Source organism: Odontesthes bonariensis, chromosome 7 (genome assembly GCF_027942865.1).
Source record: "Odontesthes bonariensis isolate fOdoBon6 chromosome 7, fOdoBon6.hap1, whole genome shotgun sequence".
In the NCBI taxonomy this organism is placed as follows: Eukaryota; Metazoa; Chordata; class Actinopteri; order Atheriniformes; family Atherinopsidae; genus Odontesthes; species Odontesthes bonariensis.
The window spans coordinates 38787223-38806469 of NC_134512.1; the positions used below are offsets into that span (position 1 = coordinate 38787223).

The window sequence follows — 19247 nt, forward strand, 5'->3', positions numbered from 1 at the left end:
AAGGGTCATTTTCTATGTAATTATCATATAATCCTGTATTCACAGCTTCAACATTTGACTCCTGACCCACAGCCCATCCTGGTACATTTCAGCTGACACTTTATCCTGTTCAAGTGGAAAATTTAAGTCCATTTTACCTTAAGCAATACGTAGCTTTAGTCAAGCCTGAATCATAAAAACCTAATCTAAATGCATTCCACGGTTAGTGACTTATAATGCGAGTGGTTGCACATTTCTCCTGCTTTCACATGCAGTCACACTCTGGTTATGAAACGTTGGAACTTTCCATCCTCAGCCTTTTAGAGCTCAAACAATCACGGTGACGTTTCAGGCCCACGTTGTTTTCTAATAGCGGCCGACGCCCATGTTTTGTCCAGCGGTGAGTCTTTCAGGTGGATTGTGTTTCAGTTCAGCTGGCTGTTACTCCCCCGCCAGATCACTGAGATCCTAATCGTATTGAAGTAGACTCCTGGCTGATAACCTTGATTTGTTTTACATCTTTATTTTATTTATTTTAATGTATTTTATTTGAACTTATTTTATTCTATTTTATTGCACTGTGTTTTAGTATTTATTGATTTTAACTGCTTGGAACGGTTGCATTATCTGAGTCACTTTTACCTTTAATGCAGCTTTTATCCTGTACAGCACTTTGGTCAACCTCGTTTTTTTTGTTTTAAATGTGCTCTATGAATAAAGTTTGAGTTGAGTTCTGTCTCACCTCGGCACACTTACAGACGAAGATACAGAAACGTGAGGTTAAGATTGTTTGCTTCTGCGTTGCAGCACAGCTTGATGCAGAGCGGTTACACCTTTTCTTTTCTACACCTTTACACCTAAGAACGGTCCTCCTGGAACGCCGTTCTGATAGCCGCCCTTCTCCAGGCGAACTGTTTCAGTTTGCATTCCCACATGAGTCGGGACCTTGATAAGCCGCATCCCCACTGTAGGAACCTTCTGTAGTTCCTAGAAGCTTTTCAGGAACGGGGCCGTTTTTTCCCCTCATTCGGACATACAGGAACTAGGGACCGCGGCCCTCGGGAACTAGGGGCCGCGGCCCTCGGGAACTCGGGACAAGGGCCCTCGGGAACTAGGGACCGCGGCCCTCGGGAACTAGGGACCGCGGCCCTCGGGAACTAGGGACAAGGGCCCTCGGGAACTAGGGACCACGACCCTCAGTTCCTGGAACCATTTCAGCTCCTTCTCCTGAGCTGGGTCTGTTCTGGTTTCCATAGGAACACATCTGACGGAGGTGTTTGGTGGTCGGTAGCTCCGCCCCTTGGTGGTTGGTAGCTCCACCCCTTGGTGGTCGGTAGCCCCGCCCCTTGTCATGCTGTCAGGCTGAAATGTTTCCTCATACGACACGGACACAACCTTGGCGTGTTTAATAAGTTAAACCTCCACGTGGTCTCCTTTGTCTGCGGCGCTCTGCTCTCCTTCCTTCATGAAACCAAGAAGTACGGCCTGCGCTCCATCCTGCGTCTCCTGACTCTCTGTGAGCTCTGCCAGCCTCCATGTTAGACGCCCCATGTGATCGTCCATGATTAATATCACCATCATGCAGACCATGAACACGGTGGCCTCCCCGCTCTCCATGTTAGCTTCTTGGTGCTGTTTTTTCTTCTCTCCTTACTTTTCGCAGGTTTTGTTTTGTTCTGTTTTGTTGTTGAATGTGGCGTTAAAGTAACACGTCGCTGTCGCAGACGGCTGCGTCGCATCAGTCCCTATCAGGTCCGACTCATGGTGCTGGGCGGTATGACCAAAAATACATATCACGGTATTTTTTTTTTCATGCATGATTAGGTGTTCACAGCATTTTCTACAGATTGAGAACAGAATTAAAAATAAAAATTCTTCAAAATAATTCCTTGGTTAATAATTGGTCACACAGAACTTTATTGTATTAATATTCACATCTTCATTGTAAACAAATGAATAACAGCTAATTACACTGGTGGGGCTGTTCAGCTGTTTCAGACTGATACCTCCGGTTCAGGCTGCTCCTCATCCTCAACACGCACGTCTCTTTTTCAATCGCGGAAAATATTTTTCAATACTCATCTGGATTGAAGCAGCAAACATTCAGTGTAAGAGTTTAAAAAACTACTTTATTTGATTCACAGCTGCTAGTGTTTAGACCTCGACAACCCAACTACTTTTTTTTTTTTTTTTTTTTTTTTTTTTTTTTTACGGCAAACTTTTGACTAGTTAACTTTATAAAGAAGGCGTAATCGCTTGTTTGCTATGGGTCGGGTCGGGACGGGACAACATTGTATTCAAAATATAAAATATTTTTATAGGACTTTTTAATGTGTGATTTTATAAAGGTGCACGTGATACCAACCTTTCGTGAATTTCGCCAGCCGTCTTCTTTCGGTTGAGCTAATCTAACGCGACGCTGAAGCTAGCAAGCTTCCACGCTTCCAGGGATGATCTCGCTGATGGAGACAGACGCGGTGTGCACGGAGGGGAGGGGCTGTGTGTGTGTGTGTGTGTGTGTGTGTGTGTGTGTGTGTGTGTGAGTGAGTAGGCTATGTGAGAGAGACGCATGACTGACAGAGAGATGGAGGGAGAGCAGGAAAAGGAAATGCAGCTTAACGAACACGAGTATTTTTTAAATGGCGTTTAAAAAAAAAAAAAAATAACGAAACGCAATATGTGGCGGCCGATGTTTAATCTGTGGCGCACCGCCACGAATTAGTCTATGTGTGGGAAACACTGCTATCCACCTTCGCGTAACGCAAGTGCTTATTACCACCTCGCACCCATAGACAGTAAACATGCATGTTTAGAAGCGCAACACTGAAAAGGGTCCCGTCTCAAACAATCTCAAGCAGCGTTCCCCCGTTATGTAATCAAATACACCGGTATGGCGGTATATTAAAAATTCATATCATAATGAAATTGCGAACCGGTATTTGGTGTGAACCGGTATACCGCCCAGCACTACCGACTCATGTGGGAATGCAAACTGAAACAGTTCCCCTGGAGAAGGACAGTTATTACAAATTCCAGGGGGACCGTTCTTAGAACTGGTCTGTCCGGAAAAAACGTCCCCGTTGCTGAAAAGGTTAAAGGAACTGTACGGTTTATTAGACCATCTACTTTAGCCTAATAACTCCCACCGTAAAGGGTGTTGTGACTGAGACAGTGTCACACTCAAGCTCAACCCTCCGATCACTGTATTTTCTTTGGTTTATTTTGTATAAGCAGTTATGCTTTACATGCTAGCACCATACAGTTGACCGTGCCGTTCGCCAGGTAATCAACAGCTCAGCTTCACCAGTCAAAAAACGACATTCATAAAAAAGAAGATCCGGCAAGTCACTACATCCGCCCCAAATAAAAACGGGAGTAAATTCTAACACCATGAAATCACCACAAATATAACAAATGGTAGAAAATAAACCAACATGTTTGACAAAACGGGAGAACTTCACACAGGAACAGTTAATGAATATCACTGGGGTCATTCTGAGTCCAGCTTGTCACCCGAGCAGCCTGTGCTTTCCAACTTGGTTCATTATAACTTGCTTTGTTTACTCTCCATTCCTTCCTGAAACGGAGCACCGGTTGATGAGACGGAGACAAAAATAGCTCCTGTGGTTCTATTTTTAACTGGTGAGGTAACGTGTTTGGTGTTGCATCACACCTGTGGAATTATTCGCTGGAGGACGTGTCTTTACTGGCACGTACGTAGGCTGTGCTCTTATTCAGTTTGCTCGAGTTCGGATGATGTGTTTGCTGTGTTGCGTTGCACAGTTTCCTTAAGTCTCCCCAACGCCTGACTTCAGTGGGAATATCCACTCCTACGGTTAATTTCCTCCAACAAATATTTGTTTCACACATTGAGATAAACGGTTGAATCTTGAGGTCATTTTCACCAAATTAAATACTGATATGACTGCTGGGGAAAATCCCCTCAATGTTGTTAGTAAACTCTGCTGAGATTAAGTGGAGCGCTCTGCTGATGACTTCCTAAATCTGATGTAGTAAAAGCTCGTCCAGGAGTGGGCGTGATGCTCACCTCGGCTGAAGATTTGCATTTGATGTCAGTCTGTTTCCTGATAGAATCCTTCATAAACAGACATTTCCACTAAAACTCTCATTTTTATAAACCTCCTTTCGTTCACTCTTCACCATCCTTCAACACTTGACAAAAATAACCTTGTTTCGTCTCTCAAAACTATAAAAGAATCGCCGTATCAGGATTATTTGAGTTGATTATCATAATTATCTGCATTCAGCTGTATAAAAACAACAGATCTTCAGTGTTTGATCAGTTAATTAACACATTATTATCCAAGAAGGGGGGTGATATTGCTAAAGTATGAATTAATGATAAAGATATGCAAAAAAAATCAGCTCAAACATTTAGAAAGTTGTAGCAGAGAGGTTTGGTGGCAACATGTCCAGGATTACAGCATCTGTTGTTAAGCAGCTCTGTGATCCTCCTCCTTTCCTGTTAGCGCTCTGTCTGCAGTCTCTGGTGTCCCTCGGGTCAAATTGACCCGGGACATATTTGGGCCTTTAAAAACAATTCTAACATAAAATTTTACTTCATAAAACATGAACATATATTGTCTTTATCTCAATTTCAAACAACTGAGATAACGTATATGTTTAATGAATACAATCGGTCTCCACTAGAACACAACAATGGAAGCGTGACGACTCTTTTTGTCATTAGGTTTTGCACAATCACCTTACTGCTGACTACTGCACAAAGACAGCTAATGTAGCGCACTACTGCACATTTATGTACACGGGCTATATTTCTATATTTTTATTTCTATATTTCTATTTTATTTAAGAATCCTGTTATAATATTGTTGTTGCATGCTTATTTTATCTTATCTTTTATTATATTTGGACGTCCAGTGCGGGCAACAAAGCAAAGAATTTCATTGTACAGGGAAACACGTTTCTAACTGCACATATGATAATAAACATTTGAATAAGGTTATAATTGATGTTAATAATCCACTATACTCAAGACTTGGGTGTCATAAATCATGCTCATCTTGGAGAATACATGGAAGCTCTCTCACTGGGGACGAAGACCGTTCAATTTGTCCATTCTTACACAAATATATCTGTGAGGCTCTTCCAGTTTCTGGCTCTCGGGCTGCTCCAGCAGCCACCTGTGGTGCTCCTTGTGGTGCAATATTCCGACTGAAGGCCATCTTCAAATTCACTTTCAGAACCAGAACACTCTGAATTGACATCTAAATTATCCCCATATTCGGAGACATCATCCTCTTCCACGTCGCTATGTGCCCGACTCTCTTCAAATATGAGCAAGGGTTAAAGAGAACAAATTATTATCAGTTTATCCTATTTTTAGTTTGGAATCTTGAATCTCTTTAAAAACATTTCAAACATTTTGATGATCAAGTTGTTGTTTTTTCTCGGGTGTGACCATCGCAGCGTTTAGATTCTTATCATCCTCTGACACCACATTGTTGTGAGGTCACGAAGGAGCTTTTTTTCCCTGTGATACATAATTATTATGAAGTAAATGAAACTGATGATTAACGAGTTAAAGAGAGTTCCTGCATACCTGTAGTTTCATCTTGATCAGGGACAGCCAGCACGGTGCCTGCAGGGTATCTTCTAAAGATATCATTTCTGCAGACATGGAAACGCCAGCATGTCACATCAGCATGTTGTAGTTTATACATGGAGGCATATTTTTTTTTTGGTATATTTTTTTATTCAAGAAAGCACAAAGTAAGATTCATTGAAATACAATATCTTGAATTGGATTTGTTTTCTTTTTAACAAACAGAACCCACCCACCCACAACACCCATATACTGCTGTAAAGGGGAAAAAAACAACTATATATAAGCATAGATAGCAAAGTTAAATAAATTAAATAAATAAATTAAATGAATGAACAATGCAATAAATTAAATAAATAAAGGGAAAAACCATAATAATGATAGTAGTAATGCTAGTAAGAATTAAAGTGTCCATACAGTGATGAGAAAATTGAGAAAAATAAATAAACAATAATAATAAAAATAATAATAATGGCAGACAATGGGGGCATTACATATTCAAGAACATGTCAATAATTAGGCAAAATCAAATATATATCTCAGGGCTCCATAGGCTTATGGAAGGGTCTTGAGATTTTTAAAGTACTCAATTAATGAAATTACATGGAGGCATATTAAAGACGATGTGTGCATGTGTGATACAGCTGTGTCACTGACACTGACATCTTGGTTTTATCCATATTTCCCCTCTATCTTTCTTACTGGTGGGAAAACACTCACATTTATTGTCAGTTTATGCTGAAATTCTCAGACCAGGTGTGTCCAAACGGTTAAAAAAAAACCACCTAAGCTCAGCACAGAATTGGCCTTCTCATCGACACGCATTCAAAAGATGAACGAATAAAAGGAGACGGATTTAATTTGACCGCACGTTGAACCTGATTAAGCAGAACGGTGGATGTTAAGGTGGCATTCAGGACACGTGCAGAATAGTTGTTCCAGAGATTGACCAACAGTCTCTGAACAAACACTAATTTAATGTAGTTTTTAGCTTAACGGAGGCTGCTTATCCAGGCTTAGCTTAAATACTGAATTAGCAGTGTTTCCCATACATTGAGGAAACTATGGCGGCCCGCCATAGTTTCCTTTTGGCCGCCATAGTTTCCGAATCCCAATCGTTTGAAACACAGCGATTTCCTCGAAAACCAACCAATATGACTATACAACAGGTGAATTAGTAATTAAACATGTCCTAAAGTGTGCAATGTCAGAGTTTTGAAGTTTAGTGGCAAAAAAGGTTTATGTGTTATTAGTCGCTGTCGGGGCGATTGACACACGTTATAGATTAGTGGGTGCGCGTGCATAAAGGTCAGCTGTAATCATCGTGATTTCGTTGACAAACATATTTTTTTGACCTATTTATATTATGAGAAATAATGTGAAATTTGAGCAATGACGAGTACACTAGTATGTTGTCCGGTATGTTGCTTAAAAAAATAGTAAGCTCAATAGTTTCTGTTTAAAATAAGGTGTTTCATCCGTCCCGCATGTGTGGTTCAACCGTCCCGACTACGCGGAGCGGGGTGAAGTTGGTTTTATATTCGACATTCGCCTATTTTCCAGCTTTGTAATTGTAATAGCGTCACGAAAACCGCACCAATTAGCCTCAGGATGGTATTAATATTTACAGAAAACTAAGACTAACATACCACAGGCTTTATCAACTCACCAAAGTAAGCCTGAAAGATCAGAGTAACCGCGCCGAATATACTTCTAAGTGAACTACGGCAGCCGGAGCGCTTAGGGACCGTCGCAAAAGTGCAACGCCTTTTTTTTGTTCTCACTGGCTATTCAACCAATGAACACCAAACCACTTCGGATGGGTTTGTGAACTCACTATAAAGCTTTCACAGCCTTTTAGTTTCCAGAAAAATCATTTTAGGTAGAACATTTACTCAGTGTGCATAGTTAATTCCATTTTAGATTTTTATTTTGTAATAGCTCTCTTGTTTTTAAAGATATCAACACCAAACCACTTCTGATGTGTTCCTGAACTCATTGTGTACTTCCCACACCCTTTATCAAGGAAAACCTTTTCAAGTTTCTCAAAAAGGCATAAGTCCTCACTGTTTATGATCCATTCATATTTTTCATGAAGTTTAGTTTTAACCTGTAAATATTTTCTATTACAATTGTTATCATTGGGTTTTAATGACAAGATGAGGTTTCCTTATAAGCCCACAAGGGTTTTCAGACATCTCCAGCACACATTCCATTTTTTTAATTTGTTGTGTTTTATTGTGTATTTTTTTGTTATATTTGAATGAATGTGTGCAAATCAATCAAATAAAATAAAATCTGCAGTCGCACAAATTCACGCCGCGTGAATTTACCCCCCCCCCCCCATAGTTTCCAAAAATTCTGTGGGAAACACTGATTAGACTGATTTTTAAAAGATAAAGACGATCTGAGCGTCTCAGATAAACGATCTGAACCCACAAAGAAAGCTGACCTGCTGATGTGACTTATGAGAGGAAACAGACGGTGTGAACAACAGGGTGTTGGTGACCTAATGCAGCCTTCAGGTGCAGCTTTAAAAAAAAAAAAAAACAAAAAAAAAATTTATAATATTTTTATTGATTCACAGTTGCAGTAAACAATACATCCAAAGAGTCACATTTTATTTTTTCTGCATAACCCAACACCAATAATCCCACCCATCCAAGAGACCCCTATTACTTTATATAAACAGGTTAGTGTACCCAGTTGAGCTGGATAACAGGGTGAGAAAAAAGAAAAAGAACAAAGACAAGACATAAATATGGTTACCTTCAGTTAAGTAAGTGAATAAAGTAGGCAGAAAAAAATAAATAAAAAAAGGGAAAACCGAGGATTGCAACATAACACTTTGTTTGCTGCCTGCGTCTCTGCGTATATTAAGGTGCAGCTTTCTGACTGAAGGAGGGAGTTTATTTACCTTTACTGACTGATCCTTGGTAATGAATTAACAGAAACTATGGGTGAAATGTGGATTCAGCTGAAACTTAACTGTTTCTGCTGAATTGTGTTCAGTGTTGATGAGAAATGTTTAAAAGAGGGCTCTCCGACACACTTTTAATGTTGGTCGGGATGATTAAAAAGGAGATGAACACGTGGGACGGCTGCGTTTCTGCACTGCGACCTTTCCTGTTGAGTTTCCAGTCGTCTCACTGAGGTTATGAGCTCTTATCCTGTTACAGGAATCCCAAACTACTGTTTCATCTTCTTTTTTTTTATACCTTCTTTTTATTGTTTTTCTTTAGAACATTATGCAAGGGGAAGGGGAGTGGGGGGAAACAAATAAAAACAAAAAAGTGAAAAAGAACATGTTGGATCACCATGTTTCTACAGTTTGTTCAATTTTCGATGTCATTGTGATGGTCCTTGTCCTGTCGTTTTTATGTATTCGGTCCATTTCTCCCACTTCCGGCAGTATTGATCTTCTTGAGTCCTTATTTTATAAGTCAGTTGTTCCATAATATGCATTTCGTCCATAACTTTCAACCAATCTTCCTGGGATGGTGGGTCTGTCTGTCTTGTACCATTTTCTTGTAATTGCCTTTTTACAGGCTACTAACATAATTTTCAATATGTATCTATCATCTTTCAACACAACATTTTCCGTAATAACACCAAGATATAATAATGTACAAGACTTGGATACAACATAACCCAAAATTCTGCACATAACCAAATGAACATCTTCCCAGAATTTTGTGATTTTAGGACCGAACACATGTGAATGGTTCACATTTACATCTCCACAGCTTCTCCAACATGGCTGTGGTAATGAAGTATGTTTATTCCTAATTTTGGGTGTTATAAAAAGTCGAATTAAATTTTTCCAGCAATGTAGTCTCCAAACACGTGATGATGTTGTTGACTGCTGTGTTTTACTGTTTTATCTTTGAGGACAGATTGATAATGAGGGATTATTTCACTCGCTGGCATTTTCCTTTTTAAATAGAACAAATTATTTAGACTATCAGTTTATCCTATTTTTAGTTTGGAATCTTGAATCTCTTTCAAAACATTTCAAACATTTGGTCGGGTGTGACCAACACAGCGTTTAGATTCTTATCATCCTCTGACACCACATTGTTGTGATGTCACGAAGGAGCTTTTTTTTTCCTGTGGTTCATAAGTATTATGAAGTAAAGGAAACTGTGATGATTAACGAGTTAAGGAGAGTTCCTGCAGACCTGTAGTTTGATCTGGATCAGGGCCAGCCTGCAGGGTATCTTCTAAAGATATCATTTATGTAGACATAAAGAAATCTTTACAATGATGACACATCCAGAACAAATGAGTAATGGACTCAGGGCAAAGGTCACAATGTTGTAGTTTATACATGGAGGCATGTTAAAACAGATGTGTGCATGTGTGATACAGCTGTGTCTCATGGCTCCTGACTAAGTGTTGCAGGCTCTTCCCTTTCGGCTCCTCCTGAATGTTTCTGAGATGCATGTGACGACAGTTTTTATGGGAGAAAATTAGTAACCGCGTCTGAATGTCTTGTTTTAAGGGTCCAGATTAACTGCAGCTTGTTGAGTCAAACCACAACAAACGTGTACATTCTCACGTACATTTTTACCTGGGGCTGCACCACTGGTTCAGAACAGTGAGTGTTCGCAACGCTGAACAGAGGCTGTGTTCGAAACCGCCTACTACATACTGCATACTTCCATACTACATACTACATACTTCCATACTACATACTACATACTACATACTTCCATACTGCATACTGATCGATCAGACAGTTTGCAGAGCGTTTACCCACAATGCATTTCGCTCCTGCCCGAGCCGAAATCAGCCGGCCTGAAGCTGATTTCTCTTAAGCTCTAAACTCTGTAAACTTTAGCAACATTTGAAACATTTTCAGACAGAAAGTAGTCGTTTAGATCCCCAACGTGTTGAAAACCTGACAAAATACCGGCTGTTTACAATATTGTTCCCACGAATTCGGTGCTACTAAAACTAGCCGCAGTGAGCAACGCACTTCCTGTTATTTTCACAAAATAAAATACCCGTTGCCTTTTATCATAGGGAAAGCCATTACCATACAATTGGTGCTTTTGTTTTGAAAACAGGAAGTGAACCTACCCTCGTTGTAGCTAGCTTGAAACTGCCGTTTTGACAGGAAATGACGATCGGCGACGTCACGTTACGTTGCATCTTGGGTAGTTTGAGTATGAGTAGTAACCTCATGATGCATACCCAACATTTAGAGAATCTAGTATGCATCCGGGAACTTAAAAAAAGTTAAAGTTAGTAGGAGTACTATGCGGTTTCGAACACAGCCAGTGAGTCCAGATGCCGAAAGATATTTATGTGCATCCCTCCAAACTGGAGCTGTTCACGGTACTATGAGAGGTCAGATGGTGACATCACAACACTGTTTCCAGTGTTTATAAATGTAGCTGAAATGGGATGAGAGTCGAAGCATTACTGGTTAAACAGAGAGAACTGGTGCCAACTGAGGCAGCAGCCATTATCCAGTCGTGGTTGCACCTTATCTGCGTAAAACGTTGAAGTTTTAGTTGAGCTTCTGCTGTTTCTTATACGCACGAACCAAAAAGATTAGATATCCTGTTCAGAGCCTGTGCCCGACTTAAAATTAGATCTATTCTGTTGGAAACGGCTCCGGTTACAGCTCCAAAAAGCTCCAGAGACGGAACAAAAGCTGCTTACGTCAGGGGCCTCTGCGGTCAAAGATCCAGAGACACTGTTGGTCTGCTTAATTCAAGAATTCATGTGCTCAGGTTTGCTGAAGCTGTTTTTCGCTCTGCGGGCATCTTGAACGCTGCTCCATGTGCCACATCAAGCCATTCACAAAGAGTATATAAGCAACCTTTTAAAGCTTTGTTCAAAAACGTTGTCAAGCGTTTTAATGTTGCCGTTCGGCCAACACTTTTAAGATGTTTGGAATCATAAACTCAAAGTTTAGCTTGTAAAAGAGTCCCAGCAGCCCCAGAGGATCCAGCTGGTTTGGATCCCTCCTGCATGGAAACACTCAGCTGGTCCGAGCTGCTCTGTTCAGGCTCCAAACTTCCATCTTTCTGCATCTTTCAGTAAAAACACTAAAGAGTTCATTAATCCAGCTGAACTCCCCATAAAGCTGCTCTCATTCACATGTTTTTCTGTTTCTTTGGTCAGAAACTGGGACTGAAAATCAGCCCTTTGAGACTACGAGTCGGCTCACTGAAAGCGTCTCCAGACTGTCGCTCTGCTCTAATAAAATCCAGATTTCAGAACCACAGAATCAGCAAATCTGTCTCGCTGCAATCTGCAGTTGGACCATGCAACCCTGCCCACTTCCAATTTGGTCGGCCATGTTGTACTGTTACATATGGGCTGATAATAACAAGCCTGTCCACGTCAACCATCTTATAATCAAATCAAATTTATTTGTATAGCACATTTCATGTACAAACAATTCAAAGTGCTTCAAATAAAATAAAAGTATTGTAGCAGGGAGTGGAAGAAGCATTCAAATATATAAAAGAATATAAAGAGAAACAAATAAAATCATTTAAATGAATTTAAAAACAAGCAACAGTCCAGATAAGTTCAGAGATATCGTGCAGATTTCATGCATAGACACATGAGAACAGAAATGTTTTTAACCTGAATTTAAAAATGTCTCCATTTGGTGAAAGTTTAATCTCCACTGGCAGTTTGTTCCACTTGTTTGCAGCATAACAGCTAAATGCTGCTTCTCCATTTATTCCTGCTTTGAGTAGCATAACAAAGTTGTTTTTTACTTTAAATAAGATAATAAAACCCTTTTTTCTACTTGTTTCTTATTGTTTTGTTAAGCTGGTTTTTAATTTGGATGATTAAAGCCTTACTCCTTCCAGGCAGCAACAGCATCGCATCACAACAGTTTCCATGTTTCACCTCTTGTGTCAGACTACAATCATGCTAAAAGAGTCTGGAACATTTTGTTCATCATCAACAGTGTGGATGACTGATTATTATCATCTTTCATTTTTAACCCTTTTCTTTCTTGTTATCTGTGTTTTTGATGAATGTGAAGGTCTTCAGATGTGTTATATAAACAGATATGTTGTATGGTGGCATGTTCCTTATAGATTGTGTAAGGAACCATATGGTACCAGGTATGGTCCATTGGTTGGTTGGGGCTCATGCAGTATAAGCAGCAGGTTCTGGTTCTGCACTTCCAGCTAATTTATTGCGATTGTGCATAAATTATTAAAACCTTTTGACTGAGACTGTCGATCACACCTTCCCAGCAGGCCGATGGAGCCCCCCTCAAAGAAGGAGCTGCTTCCAGTCATGAGGCGACCGGATGAGTGGAAGGACCCGTGGCGGCGGTCCAAGTCTCCCAGGAGACGCCCCCTGCTGGGCTCCCCACCACGAGGCCGGCGGCGACATCGCCCCTCAGGCTCCTCGGTCTCTCTGTCCAACTCCTCCAGGTAACAACTTTTTCTTGACACCACAAAAATGACACTTTTTATGTCATTTTTTATCAAGGTCCTGTTTAAAATACATCTTTTATGGCATTTTCAAAATGCATTTTGGGGCTCGTTACATGCTTTTCAATCGATTTTTCCCATTGAATTTTGGATACCATGAATTCTACACTGTTTGTTCTTATTTAAATTGGTTTAAAGTCGTTTTACTTGCAGAAAGAATATGTATAAGAAGCCCAACTACGTGTGCTGATGTGAGATGTGAAAGAAATCTGAGTTTGTTGCACAACAGCGATGCGTAACAATAATTGAATTGAATTGAATTGAATGCCTTTATTGTCATTGAATTTAGTACAATGAGATTTCATAGAGCCACTCTAGTAAAGTGCGTCAACACATATACCCTTAAAAAGTCCATCTTTACAATCCATACATACACAGACACACACACATCCACATGCAAACATTGCAAATATCCCCCATTTTTGTCATATCAACAGCAGCATGTTTGATGAGAATAAAAGCATGTGATAAATGATAATAAATAGATGACTAGATAGATCTGATGAGCATAAAGTGCAAGGTGCTAAGTGACATATGTGCAATCTGCATCATTAAAAAGTTTAGCTTCATTTAAAAGTGTTGTTGCCTTAGGAAAGAAGCTATTCCTAAACCTGCTAGTTCTTGCTTTTAGACATCTATAACGGCTCCTTGAGGGCACGAGTTCAAACAGTGTGTGACCTGGGTGAGAACAGTCCTTTGTGATTTTTTTTTTTGGGCTTTTGAGATCAGTCTTGAGTTGGCAGTTTCCTCTAGTGAGGGTAGAGGACAACCAATGATCTTCTGTGCTGTGTTGATTACTCGCTGTATACGTTTTCTGTCTGCTGCAGAGCATCCAGCGTACCATACAGACACACAGTACATCAGGACGCTCTCTATAGTGGAGCGGTAGAAGAGCACCATCAGCTTCTTAGACAAGTTGTTTTTTTTAAGAAGTCTGAGAAAGAGCAGGCGCTGTTGTGCCTTCTTTACCAGTGCTGTGGTGTTGTCCGTCCAAGTGAGTTGGTCCGAGATCAGTGTTCCCAAGAATTTAAAACTGTGTACCCTCTCCACAGGGTCCCCCTTGATAAAAAAAGAGGGAGGGGATCGGCTCTGCACTTTCTGAAGTCTATGATCAGTTCTTTGGTTTTCCCAGCATTGAGAGACAAGTTGTTTTCTGTGCACCATGTAACTAGTCTTTGGACCTCAGATCTGTAGGCCGCTTCATCTCCTCCTGTAATAAGTCCAACCAGTGTGGTGTCGTCTGCGAACTTTATGATGGTGTTGCTGGGGTAGGATGGCTTACAGTCATGGGTGTACAATGAGTACAGCAGGGGACTCAACACACAGCCCTGAGGGGTGCTAAGAGTGAGGGTGGAGGAGTTGTGGGGGCCGAGCTTCACATGTTGGGGCCCGTTGGTTAAAAAGTCCATAATCCAGCGGCAGATATGAGAGGAGAGGCCTAGGTCAGACAGCTTCCTGATGAGGATGTCAGGGATAATTGTGTTAAATGCTGAGCTATAATCTACAAAGAGCATCCTCACATATGTACCACTGTGCTCTAGATGGTTTAGGGCTGTATGAAGAGCTATGGAGATGGCATCGTCCGTCGACCTGTTCGCTCGGTAGGCAAACTGATGCGGATCCAGGGTCAATGGGAGACTGGTTTTGATGTGCTTTAATACCAGCCTCTCAAAGCACTTTATAGACCAGTTGCACTCACACCTAGCCTAGAAATCTAGACGCCCCTAGCGACCGCAAATGGAATTTGCTCCGGGGCTAGTCTAGTCACTTGTGGTCGTTTTGCAACGTTCCAAATCAAAACTTGATCGAGGCAATCAAATCGTGAGGAGCGGGGTCGAAGGCCGGGCTACATAGTGACGACAGAGGTGCGACGTTTCAGTGTGTAGTTCCAGAGAGAGGTAAAAAAAAAAGGAAAAAAAAGTTCCATTAGCTACCTCTCTTTAGCTTTATAGGGAAACGAAGTAAACTTACAGCAATCCCCAGTCAATTGCGAGCATGATGTACCGAAGACAGCGGGCCGATCTTCGTCTCAGAGCTGACAAAACTCTCCGGTAAGGAATTTGAATGGTCAAATTCCGTTAACGGGACGAGAGTAGTCAAAACGGCAAAACCGGAAGTGCGTTGCTCACTGCGGCTAGCTTTAGCAGCGCCGAATTCGTGGGAACAAAATTGTAAATAGCCGGTATTTTGTCAGATTTTCAACACCTTGGGGATCTAAACGACTACTTTCTCACCTGAAAATGTTTCAAATGTTGCTAAAGTTTACAGAGTTTAGAGCTTAAGGGAAATCAGCTTTTCAGGCCATAGACTACAAACCACAATGTAAATTCCGTCGCGTTGACTACGTAAAACTTCTTCATCGCTCTGATTGGTTGTTGCGCCATCCTATTGCGTGGCGTTGAACTTGACAGACAGCCGTTTATCCCGCCCACACTGCTATCCAGCGTCACTAGACCCCTGTACAGCTTTTTGCTGTACGGGTCTGGCTTGCTAGGCTAACTCACACCTGTTATTATGGTCATTCAGACCGGGATGATGGTGGATGTCTTCAGGCAAGATGGAATGGCGGCTTGGGCAAGGGACCGATTGAAGATGTTGGTGAAGTCAGCCGTATCTTCACTGGAAACATGGCTGGACGCCAACAAATTTAGAAATATTTCACGCTCAAGGAAGTTTGTAGTATGGTTCTCAGTGTACACACGACTGATCATCAATCATTGCTAACTGCTGTCTTGCCAAACTTGCAGCAGATAATCTCTGTTTCCTGAATACAATCACGCACACATTATGGTCTATTTTTAACTTGTCAATAGGATTTCTTTCCTCGTCTGACAACGGCACCGTGTCATGTCAGGCGGCTGCACAGTGGAAGAGGAAAAAGTTAATACCGTGCATACAGAAAAGCATCGTACCAGTCTTAAAGGTTAATTATTTATAAGTCGAGCTTAATAGTAAGTAGTGTTGTCACGATACCAATATGTTGGTACCGATACTAACATGTATTTCGATACTTTCGGTACTTTTCGGTACTTTTTTAAATAAAAAGAGAACACAAAATGTCATTCATTACAGATTTTAATAATAGAAAATCGTAACATAAACAATAATGCATAACAATAATGTTACTGTTCAGCAATTTTACAATAATCAAATAAAAGGAATTAAACGGGAGCAGACTTATAATTGTGTTTTTACACCAGTGTCTTTTAAATAAATCCCTCAATGCTTCTCGAACTCCAGTTGTGTCGTTATGTCCAGTAAAAAAACAAAAGAAAAGAAATCACTGAGTGACGGATTACCATTTCGCGCCTTTCCTCTCGGCTGCGATGCTAGCTCAGAGAGACGCCTGCTCGCTCCGCTGGGGATGGATATAGAGGCAGCCTTTCATGTTGTCAGCGAGTTTGGACCCTATCAGAAGCGAGCCGTGGCTGTCCTTGTCCTGGCACAGGTTGTTAAATTTAAAAGTGAATGTTTTATAAGAGGGGAAACTAGTTTGTCAACCAGGGGAGTGACAGGTGGTGCAGCAGCCATTCTTCTCTCCTGCTCCTCTCAGTTGTATCCTAGTTACAACGCAACGTTACGTGATGAGTTTCTCACAGGCCGCCAGAACTATGAATTATGAACTAAGAATCCAGCTCCACAGCTTTTTCAGGAGTTTCACTCCCAACAGTCTCTATCTGGGAAGCACATAAAGTTTCAGTTACGTCATGACCTCACAAAAAAATCGGAATTGAGCATCAAGGCCTGCAGTCTGAACGTAGCCCAAGTGGTGATGCCGGGGGCTTCAGACCTTCACCTCTATGGACTGAATTAAAAAATTAAAATTATCCAGATACTGCAGCAGCATCATTGATGACAGTGTTCCTGCTCTTCATTGTTTTCTTCTCCACTTTCCTGGTTGTAGAGTAGCGGTAACCTTCAGGTAGCAGCGACACCTCTGTGACGGAGAAAACTGCAACTACTGACGCATCGACTCGCGCCACCGTATATAGCCGGCACGAAATCGTGACGTCATCAACACCGCTCGCGCTAGCAGACGCGGCAACCATGCTAGAGCCTTAATGCTGCTTGTGGAAGAAAAGATGGTTGTTGGTGTGAGGAGCAGTGATGGCTGCCATCAGGTGATCGACTCTGGGACGCCAGTGATCACTGAAAAAAGCCTCCTGGGTATTAATGCGTTCACCGAGCAGATCCACCCCTCGTTAGGCGTGGAGCTACTGTTGCAAATGATCCGCGTAACTTAAATGCAGATTTGAGGCAGGTCTCAGGTTATCGGCCTGTTTGAAATGAGCCGTGCAGCATTCTGGCTTCGACTCTCCTGGCTGTCCGGATGTTGGTTAAATTATTTTATTTGCTTCTCTTTATATTCTTTTATGTATTTTTAATGCTTCTTACACTCCCTGCTGCAATGCTTTTATTTTATGTGAAGCACTTTGAATTGTTTGTACATGAAATGTGCTACAAATAAATTTGATTTGATTTGGTGGTTTGAGCTCATCGTTGGGCTCAGTTACACCTCGGGTCAGAGGGTGGTTGTGATAGTTAAAAGGAATCAGGCTGCAACCTCTACTTAATATCCTTATTCGGCATGAAATGGCATGTTACGGCATGTTATGTTATGTTAGCTCAGTGTTTCCCACAGATGTGAAGGCAATGTGTGTCGGTGGGCCACGGGGGGGTTTAGAATTTAAAAATTCTTCAAAATAATTCCTTGGTTAATAATTGGTCACACAGAACTTTATTGTATTAATATTCACATCTTCATTGTAAACAAATGAATAACATTAATTACCCTGGTGGGGCTGTTCAGCTGTTTCAGACTGATACCTCCGGTTCAGGCTGCTCCTCATCCTCAACACGCACGTCTCTTTTTCAATCGCGGAAAATAGTTTTCAATACTCATCTGGATTGAAGCAGCAAACATTCAGTGTAAGAGTTTAAAAAAACTACTTTATTTGATTCACAGCTGCTAGTGTTTAGACCTCAACAACCCAACTCCATTTTTTTATTTTTTTTTTTTTTACGGCAAACTTGCGACTAGTTAACTTTATAAAGAAGGCGTAATCGCTTGTTTGCTATGGGACGGGACGGGACGGGACAACATTGTATTAAAAATATAAAATATTTTTATAGGACTTTTTAATGTGTGATTTTATAAAGGTGCACGTGATACCAACCTTTCGTGAATTTCGCCTGCAGTCTTCTTTCGGTTGAGCTAATCTAACGCGACGCTAAAGCTAGCAAGCTTCCACGCTTCCAGGGATGATCTCGCTGATGGAGACAGACGCGGTGTGCACGGAGGGGAGGGGCTGTGTGTGTGTGTGTGTGTGTGTGTGTGTGTGTGTGTGTGTGTGTGCTATGTGCTATGTGAGAGAGACGCGTGACTGACAGAGAGACGGAGGGAGAGCAGGGAAAGGAAATGCAGCTTAACGAATACGAGTAATTTTTAAATGGCGTTTAAAAAAAAAATAATAATAACGAAACACAATATGTGGCGGCCGGTGTTTAATCTGTGGCGCACCGCCACGAATTAGTCTATGTGTGGGAAACACTGTAGCTGCTGCACGGTGTCCAGTCCGACTCTGTTGTTCTGTGTATCTGACAATAAAAGACTCGACTTATTCAGCTTTTTATGCTCTCCTTTTCACAAAGACGTTTCAGAAATGCGTTTCCTTTAAATCTTTTTGATCGACAGCTCGATGCAGAGCCGAGTGAAACCGAAGGAAACCAACAGAGATGCTGTGTAACGGTTGCTTTGTGTCCTTTGGGACACGTTCACTTCTTAAGAAGGTTTTAAAGATTTATGTGACTCTGAAAGACGTGACTGTGAAAGTCTGAATGTGTTTTTGTGATTATATAGAATATAACTAAATTCCAGTTTGATTTAAAGTATTTTAAGTATTTTATTTTTTTTCTAATTATTTATTCTGAGTGTTAAGGTTGAAATGCTTCACTGCAATTCTCTGACGTACGTTTGTCCACCACAGTGTAATGGCATATACCATGTAGTGGCTTGTTTTGTTTAGTGTAAAATAAAATGGTATTTTAAATGTGTAAGTCGTTCATTAACCCTAATCCCTGATAGGGGACATTTTTGTCCACTTGGGGTGTACTTTCTCCTCTAATTTCACACTGTAGATAGTGATGTCTATGGGAGCCGTTTCTGTAATCTGCCATTGCAGAAAAACTAAAAAGCTGTA

The 19247-nt window shown here is 41.1% G+C and overlaps 1 protein-coding gene across 5 annotated transcripts in view; it reads left to right on the plus strand.

Annotated features, from left to right (window-relative positions):
• The window catches only part of zc3h18 (zinc finger CCCH-type containing 18), a 56502-nt gene that overhangs the window by 18632 nt on the left and 18623 nt on the right, over positions 1–19247 (plus strand). For all 5 annotated transcript variants that reach the window (XM_075470760.1, XM_075470758.1, XM_075470762.1 and 2 more), the window contains exon 10: positions 12805–12987. In XM_075470760.1, the coding sequence (XP_075326875.1) occupies positions 12805–12987 (183 nt within the window). The remainder of the gene's footprint in view (positions 1–12804; positions 12988–19247) is intronic.